At 39.2% G+C, this 12,109-nt stretch overlaps 1 protein-coding gene across 2 annotated transcripts in view; it reads right to left on the bottom strand.

Annotated features, from left to right (window-relative positions):
* NELL2 (neural EGFL like 2) overlaps positions 1 to 12,109 on the bottom strand; it is a 1,100,394-nt gene that overhangs the window by 747,483 nt on the left and 340,802 nt on the right. For both annotated transcript variants that reach the window (XM_069228823.1, XM_069228824.1), the window contains exon 5: positions 10,690 to 10,786. In XM_069228823.1, coding sequence (XP_069084924.1) covers positions 10,690 to 10,786 — 97 coding nt within the window. The remainder of the gene's footprint in view (positions 1 to 10,689; positions 10,787 to 12,109) is intronic.

Below are 12,109 nucleotides of genomic sequence, written 5' to 3'. Positions count from 1 at the left end.
TGTAGGTGTGTGAATAGCATCTTGTGATACGTTAGTAGTGCTATTGCAATATTAGTGTAGGGTTGTCACTGGATCTGCCATAATTTGGAACAATGGTTATGCAGCTGCTGTCCATTCTAAAGTACAGAAGCCTGGGGTTCAATTCCTAAACAGAGCATTGGATCGGCCTGATGATGATGTCAGATCGGTCAGATCTGATTCTGAAAAAAACATTTTACCATTGCAGGCACAGTATTACTCAGTATTACTGCTTTGGATTGGTAAAATACCATCCACGCCAACCAGGAAATATTAAAAGCAGTCCCTCACAGGTGTTTCACTCTTATTAGAGCTTGTCAGAGAGACATCACTTTTTCCAGATTCAAGAGAAAAGCCAGTATAAGTCAAAGCTATACCCTTTCAGGCTTAGAGTGCCACATAAATTATGCAAAAAATAGGGTGTTTTTCTTAATCATCGCAGGTTGGCTTGGATAGTAGTTTTTCAATCTAAAGCTGTAATAATGTGCCTGGAGTCTTAAAAGGCTTTGGTCATTTCTTCAGCTCAGAGTGGATGTCACTAGCTAAGCCTACTCTTAAAGACTTTGCTGCAAAAATCGCAAAGGACAGACATTTAAGGGTAGCAGTTTTAGAGTGGCAGTTGTTTTGTAAGGTGTTCTTATAAATTAATTGCTCTCCACCTAAAACCTGTGAACTGCCCAGAGTGCCCTACTTTTTGTGGATTCTTGCACCCTCGTCATTCACTGCTAAATATTTTAGGTGTTACATCTCTTATGACATGCTGTATGACATCATTGATAACATTACTGAAACATCTGAAATTACATCATTGATAACAATACTGTGCATGGCAGGGGCAAGTTATATTTATTTTAGGGCATGACTGATAGTTACTTGAGATAAGAATAACTAGTTAATTTCAACGGGTTTGTTAGTTTAAAAAGTATGTTTTAACCAACTTTTTCACCAATTACATCCCTTTAATCTTTAATGTTTTCATTGAATATATGTAAATACATAGGAAAGATGCCTTTTCAGGCTGTAGCGACTGATAGTAGATTTATTTAGAAAATGGCTTGTGACAGGTTTTAACCAATACATGATCTTGTTCATGATAAATTCCAGTTACTTTAAAGCAAAAATGTACTTCCTCCACAGCATCTGTTTGTATTAGGCTATTCACTTCCTCCCAAAGCAAGTCTTGATGTAATTGAAGGGATTTTGTCAGTGGTATAGTAGTAGGAGGAGATTTGAACTTTAGAGATTATCCATTTTGGACAATACTCACAACTCACTTGTCCTTTATAATGCTCTGCAACTCTTGTAGATGGCTTGAAATGCTTCCCCTCCTCCCCCACTGGATGGACTGACAAAGCAGAGGGAAGGATTACCTCATTGTTTTTGTTGAGGTCTCCTGCAGTGACAAATATTTGTTTAGCTTCCACTGCATTTAGATGTCATTTCGAGGTGAGAAGCTGGCCTTTGCCGCTGAGCCTGCCATTGAGGAGCTTCAAACCTCTGTGGTAAATACCTTCTATCATAAAGGCTGTAGAATGTGCTATTTCTTCTCAACAAGATCTACAGCTTTTGGTGTATCAAATTCTGTTTCCGTCCAGGCCATATTATCCTCCACATGAGATCTGAAAAGCGAATTCCCCAAAAAAGGAAGGTTCATGATACATTAATGTGCTTCTAGTTTTAAGTCAGTCAGTCTCACCCAAGTATTGTGCTTAGACAAATTCCATGACAATAGCCATAGGGAGATAGGTTTGAAGCATCTGCTGCTGCACTTATTACCCAAATTGAGACCATCTTGCCTTTCTGTAAGATGTCCTGAAAATCTTGCCTATCTTCCTTTCTGTGAATCTTTGCAAAGAGTCCCACAGAGATCTGCCATATCAATCTAATACGCAGTTGCACTTGCTGTTTTCATGTTAGTAGTAGCAGTGCCCCAAATATTCCTTCTTACTGAATCTATACACGTAATCTCCTTGTCAGCAAGAAGGGTGGCTGAATGTGCAACAGTGTGAGATTTCTTTATGAAAGAAATTATGACTGAATAAGGAGGAAAATCATATCTTAAAAAGAGAGTGTTTTTATCTGTTGCCTTATATTTTTTTATCAGTCTGGATGGTGTAGACCTCACTGCAGCTGGAGGTAGAAATAGCTGCATGACGGGTTCCAAAAGAAAAGACCTGGAACCAAGGGCAATAAAGGTCTTGATGAAGCCCTGTGGTGAAGTTGTTTAAAGATAACCAATGTAGAGGTGGTAGGCATTGGGATAGGAATGTTTAATTTGATAGCTCCTGTTACCAACACCTCATTAAAATTACTAATCTCGTCTATAGGTGATACTCTGGCTGGTGGACAATCTGAAAGTGTTGGAGCGTAATCTCTAATAGAGGAATGAGCCGTAGAGCATGATCTTCCACTATGATAAGTCATTCGGTTAATGACATAGATATATCTGATATATCATCTAATGCAATGCTAGTCTGGGACAAGTATCTACTTTTCACCATGTCAAGGTTAAATAGGACCAAACAAGGACAGACAGCTGAAACAGGATAGTCTGAATTGATGTCCTTTTACCTTATATGTTTGTAAGGAAATATCTGTGATGCACACCTTGATGCACATAATCTGTGTCAGTCATTCCTCAAAGTATATCAGAAATTCCAACTTCCGATCAGATTTTAGTATATAAGGACTGCCACATGATCAGGAGATGTCCTTCATCTATATTATCACACACGATTCTGCCACTGATGGTCTTGCCTACTGCCGGCACACTTCATGAATGCTATATCTCGTGTGAAGCCAATAAAGCTGAGTCTTGCAGGAAGACTGCTACTGCAGCGTGTGTTTGCCCTTTGTAGGGAACACTGTCTTTACTCCTCCACAGATAAAGATAGCTTTTACTCACAACAAGGTATGCAACATGTCTCTTTTCCCTAAGAAACTCCAGACTGCAATTTGCTCTGCCTTCCCTGCTTCCTTAGTGTAGTGCATAGAAGTAGATACCAGGGTGTCAGGATCTAGATGACGTTTAACAATGTTGGAAATGTTCACTTTATTCTTGTTATTTACAATGTGCCTTCTTGCTGTTTTTTTAATATCTTGTGTAGTTGTTTTAGATGTACTGAGCAACAGATTGTTCCTGTAATAATAAATACTTTTACTTAAAATTGTTCATTCTTCTTAGTGCAGTCTGTGTGTGGGAGAATGTGAACAACAAAATAGGTTTGCAACTGTCACCACAATGTTCCTATTCCCGTCACAGGGATTGTTAGTATTCCAAAAACAATAACTCTATTTCAATATCACATTGAGTAGTGTGCTACAATAACCTGTCTTTCACATTCATCGTTGGTGCATTGAACCAAGTTCACTTGTGTCACTGGTATATGGGAAAGCAGACCTTGTAGAACTACTCCAGAGTCATAGTTTATGCAAAAGTTGGATCCCTACAAGGGGACCATATCTTATGGTTACACCCAGAGTAGTTTTTTCACTATTCACACACAAGTAAACTATTATTACGTCCTTACGGAGATGTCCATAGTAATCTTAGTTACCTCCTTCTAGTGACCAGGGGTGGGCAAAAACTTCTCTCCACCTGTGAAGTTCACAAAGTTTTACCCACTGAGTTCCGGCAAAACTCTGCAACCACCAAGTGATGGAGTTTTTTCTCGCATGCAGCCCACCAACATTAAGTTGGCAAGATCGAGTAAGAATTTACGTCCCCTAGTGCAATTTTCGGGTGCTAAAATATCTCCTGGAGAATTTCTTAATGCGGGCGGTCACAGCAGGTCACAACCATTCATGTTGAGAAAGCTGCCACTCGAGTAGAAAATATGCTCGAGTCGCAGACAAAAGTAGCACCCTCTGCGTGCTGCATGGTGCCTTTCGCACTGACTTTACAGAGCTGAACTGGCTCCCAGTGCTAAAATTCTGTGTGTGCAGCTCAAGTTGCCCCAATTCTGCCCACTCACGGAACTCTGCAGAATCTATGCAAGTTCTGCCAAGGTCTATTAGAGATAAAGGAGCACCTATTTCCGCAGATTTGCCAAGCTTGACTCATAAAAGGAAATTCCCCATTCTGTGGGTTTTTTAATTATTTGATGCTAATTTTCAATTGAATAGATTCATTATGGCTGCTTCTAATGTGATTATAGGGAAGCATTCACTCAGCATCTCAAAGCCCAAGGTGTCCCTGATGGGGGTGAGGGCAGTTATTTTTGTAATAGCTAAATGTGCAGCGTATGTTTTTGGGACAGTTGACTCATACGTGGAGTTTGAGCCTGTCAATGCAGCCTCAGGGCAGTTTTGTGCTTATGCAGAGGTAGACCCATCGGCACACTATAGGGCTTAGGGCTTACCAAGATTTGGAAATCCCTTTAATGTACAAGGAACACAGAATTGGATTGCTCATCAATTGCCAGACATGCCCAGAAATGTCTGGTCGGGGTCCCTAAGCAATGAAGCCGCTACATGGCCAGCACTGGCCGGCTACATTTCCGTTCCTTGCCTGACAACTTAACACTTGCAGAGGTGGTAGGGATGTTAAATTACACAGTTGCCTTAAATAGGAGACTTGTACAGTTTGTACAACTTACGTGGAACTCCAGACCTCCTCTTGCAATAGGACCCACCACTCCTACACAAGTGCAAACTATTAGTCCACAGATTATTAACATTATAATGGGAAAATCACCCAGGAGGTGTGATTAAAAGGCTTTCTGTATTGCTCATAAGACCAATCAGTTAGAAGCAGAGTAAACATGCACTAATCCCAAAGATAAAATGGAATACTGACTATGTGTCTCTCCTTAGGAATGCAACACCCGGGGAAGCATCTTTGTATGTATTTACACTATTACACATGGTACACCTTCATTGGTAGTTCTCCCTGATGTACTTAGACAGATACAAAATGAACACAGAGCTACATCAGCTCTGAATTTAGGAATGAAGTTAAGGTGGAACGTATCTACAGTGTCCTCTATGATCCTAATCAATATTAAGGGAGACGCTCCTGTTCTGACTAAATGTCAGAGACTGGAAGAAATTCCGTTTGAAGATTGTGAGCGGGAATTACTAAAAATAATCTCAGAAGTTTTTACCTCTGCTGGTTAGGATAACTTGGGTAAGTGTGTGACATTTGTAAGCAAATTAAACCTCCCACTTTCAAAAACCCTTGACAACTCCCCTTATGATTTAAAATATCACTTATTTGGATCATATCATTCCCTTCCACTCATCCAATAATATAACTACATAGTGGTGATGATGGATTAATGTTCTCAATTCCTATGGGTTTGGCCACAGAGAAATGCAAGCGCTTCAACAGTGGTAAAATATTTGCAGTACCTGGTAGTAGCTGGGGCAGTTCAGTCGTTTCATTCAGATACCAGTCCGGCATTCATCTTCAAGGCTTACAGGGATTCAATGTCTGCTCTGTGAGTTTGTCTGCAATTCAGCAACGCGTTCAAAGCTGAATTGAATGGGTTTGTAGAGTGTGCTAATGGCTTGATTAAACAAGCTTTAACTGCTAGGGTGCTAAGTTAAGGTCTTAGTTGTTACCATAACCTATATGAAGTTTAGAGAGCATTAAATAACTTGCCTAGATGAGTTTGGGGAGGATGCACTCCATACAAGGTTCTCTTCGGACTTCTTGTATATGTGCCTGGCTTAAATAATTCTGGGAAGGTGGCGGATGAAGATACATTTGAATTCGAGAAACATTTGAATGTTTTGCAGACTATCCAAGAAGTCAGAGACAAACTGTCTAACATAGAGCACTTTGACACTGCTACCTGTGAAGAGAAGGTTATCACTTCTGAGAACAGGTGGGTCCCCCAAGCTAGAGACCTAGTTAAGGAACATAATCCAAAACAAGCAAGCTTTTGAACCATCTAACAGACCACCTGTCACTGTTCTTGGGGTAAAAGACAACAGAACTGTTATTTTTCCTCCTTTGCCTGGCTTGATAAGAAACAAGTTTCTAATGACCATTTTAAAAAGCACTACTTGGCCATTTCTCTACAGCAGACCTCTGCAAAAACAAAGAAGGAATCAGAGTAGTGCCTCCCAGTCTCTCCATACTCTGAATTCTTTACCCCCTTAATAGAGCAGTAACGCCCCTGGCTCGAGTTCCCAGCTGGGGATACACAAAACCTTGATCTCAACAAACACGGCTGATGCTGCTAATATGACAATGACTACTGCCCAAATTAATTCCAAGGTTTACTATGAAATTCCACTATGATACTATGTCATTTGAAATGAAGCCCTTTAGAGAGCTTTGAGAGACCAACAACACAGAAAATGACCCTGGAAATGGTTTTGTGACAAGTATTTGATTCCTCTGTGGTTCTATGACTGGATCATTTAGGGGAACCTATCTTTTCATAGAGTGGTTGTCAAAGATACTTTTCATCCTACTGCTGCTTAATGGCCATTCCGTCCCTGCAAGAACAAATGCATTTCTTGTGGGTCATTAACTATAGCCACCCTCCTACTCCTCCCACAGAGCCCAAAGAGGTCTCTATGGTGTGAGCATTACAGATTATCCTGTACCCAAGGGCACAGCAAAAGATTCCATATCAGATCCTGGGACCCACTGAGATGCTGCAATTGCCTTATGTATTAAAAGTTTCAATGAATGACATTGTAATATTCTGCTATATTTCACATGATTGTAACACTGTAACTGTTAAAAGAAAGATGTCTGATTTACATGCATATGCTACTTTGAATAATGAAGATCCTCCTTTGAATTCACCTAATTACAAGGCAATGTATTTTTATGATCACAATGCACATAACTACATACTTCAGACTATCTATCCTAGCGAAATTTCCAATTACACACTATGGGAACATTGTGGGGCTTCAACTACTAGTAGCCATCCTAACTTCTGAAAGAAATTTCACTACTATCAGAGTGCTGACAGGTCACATGCGTCAGCTTTCTATTTCATATAGAAGACACCTCAGCTTCGAAAACTCTAATCACTACCAACAGGCTGATTTACTCTACTGAATTTAGTGAAAATCTGGCTATTCAAGGATATGAGTATTGGGAAGCAAATGTTGATGAGAAGTATATTTGTGGAACCAAATATTGGCAGATCCAAGGCAAAGAAGCCTTATTTCAAGCCTGTATAATACCAACTGCTGAATTCCTACAGTTTTGTATGGGTAAAATGAGAACCTAACTGTAATGTCCGTGTAACCTTTGTTTTTTTCAGTGATCTGTCTATCTATCAATCTTTCTATCTATCTATATGCATATACTTGTTTATTTGATATTTGTTTATTTGTCACTCGCAAGAGCTTGTGCATGTATGAATATATGTATTTTGTAAAGAGCTTTGGCATGCGGCGAATAGAAGAAGGGCCAGTTCAGTGCTTATGACTTTGATGAAGATCTTTTGGAAGAGAGATATGTTTTCATTGCATGAATTGGTTCGATTGTTTTTGCTTTTTCTTGCTTCTATCATCCTCTTTTGTATAGTTAATCCTTAAAGTCGGCTATGATACTGAACAGTAATGGCATCTTAGAGAGACTTTGGATCAGCACTGCTGGTGATTACCAAAGTATTGTACACTGAAAGCTCAGATACAGGCAGCAAAAACTTTTCTCTCTTGTACACCTATGGCAGGTCAGAAGTTGTCAATGCTTCTTTAAATCATGTTATTTGGAGGCAGTGATATATTTTCCTAAAAATCTGAATATATTAAAATTGGATTTAAAATGTTACCACATACATGCATTTTGTATAGAATTGTTTGAGTGCTCATGATTTTCTTCAATAGTATGGATGTCTATAGAAGATAGTCTTTTGTTTAAAACTATATATATTTACATTGCCACAACTCTTGGCCCTATTCATAAAGGTATTTTGCCATAAATGCATGTTTACAGCCTAAAATAGCTCAATTTAAGTCGGCCGTGAATCTGTAAATTGATTCCTTACATGTGCAAATGGATTTACTACTCTGGATTTCTCCTCCCTGAGTGCAGCAAAATCAGAAATAGTAAGCCCGACTAAAGGGTTGGAAGAGGGCATTCCAAGATATGGTTTGCCTTGGAAGTTTGCAAATGCCCACAAACATATGTTTTTGTGAGTCTACTCAAATTGAATTCCGACCCACTGCCACCCTGGAAGTAGTTATAAAATGAATCCAGCCAAAAGATGGATTAACTCTACTTCCAGAATGGGAAGGAGAGTAGATCAACCCCCATACTTGGTGAAGATGTAGGGAATAGGCTTTCTTCATGGACAGTAATGTTTTGCTTGTGGAGAAAAAGTGTGTATTTGCAGAGGGGTCTCCATTCCCCCTGAGCGGAATCCTATGTTATGCAGCATTAAACACAGGGGCAAAATTCTGTAATTGCTTGTGAATAGAAAAAAAAATAAACATACGTCCAGGTGGGAATATAACGCTCCCCTTTTACATTTATTTGTGAATAGAGCCCTCTTGGTCAGTGTACTCACTTCTATTTGCCCACTCATGTTCAGTACTTACATAATTTTTGCACTTTCCTCTTGGTAAATTACCATCCCATATACATAACAATTGCAAAAACCAACTAAAGCGACTAATCTTTGAAATGATCTCTCTCCCCCACCTTCAAACACTTTGTTGTCAATGGCGCTTTCTCATATGGGTAGTATATGCTCATTGGATTGAGTGGACCTTTTAAGATCTACTAATGCAGTGTGTTTCTTTTCTCCTCCACATAAGGAGCACATAATCTGGCATCTCTCTTGGACAGTTTAGTCTATGGCTGAATATGTACTAAATGCACATATTCCCGCTGACAACCTTAGCAGCAATTATGTCTGTTGATACCCTAAGCTAAAATCATTGCATTATCTTGCTTTGGTTAATCAAGCTAAATTGCCTTTAAGTGTCGGAGTTATTAAAGTGCAGGAAATGCATGCCATTTAAACAAGCAGGCATATTATCTCTGAGCTTCATGATCCACATTTGCGTTGATAGTCAGGGTGACCAGTAGTGTTGAAGCTGCCTTTCCATTAATGACCACTTAGGTTACTCAGACAGGCCACTAGAATAACACCTCCCTGTTGGCCATTATGGTTTAATTAGTTGTGCCCTAATGAATTGTTTGGCAGGTGGCTGCATGCCAACGATGGTGAGTGCCTCAAGATGAGCATAATTGCATGGCACTGCATGCTGGCTAGTGTTTCCCTGTAATTAGAAGACATCTTTCTATAAAAGAAATGTTTTGCACATTCTCCACAAGGAAATAGTGATTTCCATATCAATTAGCGGACCTTGGTGCGCAGATCAAAACAGAATTTAAAAGTCACAACACATTATTATTTAGCTACTTCAAGAGCGGATCTAATGCTTCTGCAAGATTTGTTCTTGCACAAAGGAAGAATATAGACAAAAACAATGTGAGCTAGAGAAATGTGAACACACTTACAAACCTTATGAAAGCTTGGATCATAAATAACGGTTAGCAGAGTATTTTAATAATTACTAATCAGAACAGTCATACTACTAATAATAGACAGCTGTTTGTAGAACTTGTTGCAAATGTCCTTTTGAATGTAACTCTTACAATGAAACATGTTAATGTTCCTACTTATTTTATCAACTATGAAATGATAGTGATGAGATGGTATCTGAAATCTAAATTGCGAATCTCCCATTTATAGACATACTTTGGTGAGGGGGCATTAATCCATTGAAGAATGAACTGATTACTATGCCTTTTACAAACAAGATAAAGTAGGCCTACATTCTCAGTAGAAAGATAAGATGTGTTTCTGCACAGGCTAACTCCTGCCTCCAGTAAACATTGGCAGGCTCTTACTGCCGACCTCAGACTTGTGGGTTGGGGGCGAAGCAGAATCTTGGTGCAGATGGAGCTACCCTTGTCTAACCATGTCATTTTGAAGAGGTGAAAAGGACTCAAAATGAGGAATGAAATACATTTTGAAGTTTATGTTCAAATACCCGGAGCCCTCGACTACTGCATTTCAGGGGAGCAGGTATGATATGAAAATATATTTTTCTTCGCCTTGATCCATGGGATCCAATGAACGCAATTAACATTAAAATACATGGCCTCTGCTTGGTGGGTCATTGTTCAAGCCACGTGCTGACCGGTGTATGTTATCCAGTTAAGATCTTATTGACATAACCTGCCATAAAGACAGTATTCAGAACAACTTATTCTATGGAATGAAACAATGTTCATGTCGTGTGAGATCTATATGTTCACTTCGTACAAATTATTTCCTGTTTGCATAACATAGGTCTATGTGGCCGCCCATCAGCAGAATTGCCATTGGCCATATTTTGGGAAAATTGAATACATTTTGGCATATCCATAGCATTTCATGCTGCTAGTTTGCACACCATTTGCACTCTGAAACAGAAGAGCTGTGAAAGAATGCAACCTATAAAATTCTGTTAATTATATACTTTTCTAACTGGAGAAAATGAAATAATAGAAAATGAATGGTTAATGTCAATTGCACAGATGTATTCTTTTATTTATGATATTAACTATGTTCTAAACACATTACATTTTGGTGATGATATATTTGAACAGTATTGTGAAATTCACAATCAAAATCACGTGCTTGAAAATCATGGAGCACAGATTACATCTCAGAATGCTAGCAGCTTCACCTTACATACCTTAAAAAAACCATGTGCGCTATTCCGTTGTCCTACCCAGAATGTTGTCCCTGATGGTAAATCCATGGATGGTTTTTCCACAACTCTTTCATATATTCTAGAAGATATTTAAAAATAACAAGAAATGAAGAAATCAGTCTGTGTAGTGTCTTATTCTGCTCCCGGCACGTTTGTCAGATTAACATCACAGTTTCTCCCAAAACCCATGTTAACACTAGTCAGCTACAAATGAAGTTACATGCAGTGAAGCAGGAGCTTACGTTGAGCCGTAGCCATGGCATTGCAACAAATATTAGTCCTTCGAATAAATACTCTTCCATATTAAGCTTCCACATTTATATTCCACCAAATATAGAATCATTGCCTTTGATGAAGCAGAAAATGAAGGTTTTGATTTATTAACGCTTAAACGTAGTGCTGAAATAATCATGTGTGACATTAACCGAACTAATAAAGATTGTACGGGGACAAAATGTGCCCTCAGAGTAGTTTGCCATCATTTATACGCGTGCTTTATATAACGTGGTGAATTAGAATTGCACTAATCCGACATAATCATAAACGTGTGCTACGATTTGCTTGTTTGAAACGTTTTAGCTTAGCATTACTTTAGCGGAGGCTTTGGCCTAGTTGCCTGGTCTCACGGTTTAGATGCTCGTATTTTTCCACTGTGCTAATAAACGTGTATTTTTGCTTGAAGCTGTACTTTTCCACAGAAACTGTTCACATGCTTATCTTAAAGTTAGTGCCAGCCTGGCATATTTTCTCTTTAATTCAAGGTCGACTTGCAGGTGCGGACAATGGAGGCTCTGAGAGTAAGCTAATTGGGAGACAATGTTGCAACTTGCGTACCCATCTCCAAGGATAATGTATGCTTAAGTAAAAGCTTGAGAACTGTCGTTTTTGATTGGACAATTTGAAGCTAACCTATGAACCCTCCAATGGAGACCCTACTGGATTCGAACTGTTGTCTATAAAAACCAGGTGTTCGAGAAGAAGGTAGCCATTACCAGCTCGATACCCGCCATTTTGCAGACTTCGTAGCTATTATGGCCCACTTTGCTGCGACGCCATTTTGAGAGACTTTGATGCTTTCTCTAATCGAGAGAAAGAGACTTTAAATGATTCTTACCCTAGAGACTGTAACTTTGATTTGATCCCTTTGCATGAAGTAATAGTTTTACCTTGCCGCCGTGAGGCATTTGCCCCGTTCACCCCTGCCACTTAGTCCCGTCCCATGCCGATCGAAACGGTACCCATGATGACCGAAGAACGGTACCTGTGAGACGAAGACTTCCTTGAATGCTGATCGTAATTGGTAAATATGAAAGGAAATTGTAAAATTGCATTGTGTTTCTTTTAGGTAACCAACTGCTGATTTTGGTAAGAGCCCTAGTTAGGAGTTTTTCTAAATTTATGT

The sequence above is a fragment of the Pleurodeles waltl genome, chromosome 4_1, assembly GCF_031143425.1.
Source record: "Pleurodeles waltl isolate 20211129_DDA chromosome 4_1, aPleWal1.hap1.20221129, whole genome shotgun sequence".
Taxonomy (NCBI): Eukaryota; Metazoa; Chordata; class Amphibia; order Caudata; family Salamandridae; genus Pleurodeles; species Pleurodeles waltl.
Note: the sequence above shows the minus strand (reverse complement) of the source record. Positions and strands in the feature narration are given on the sequence as shown.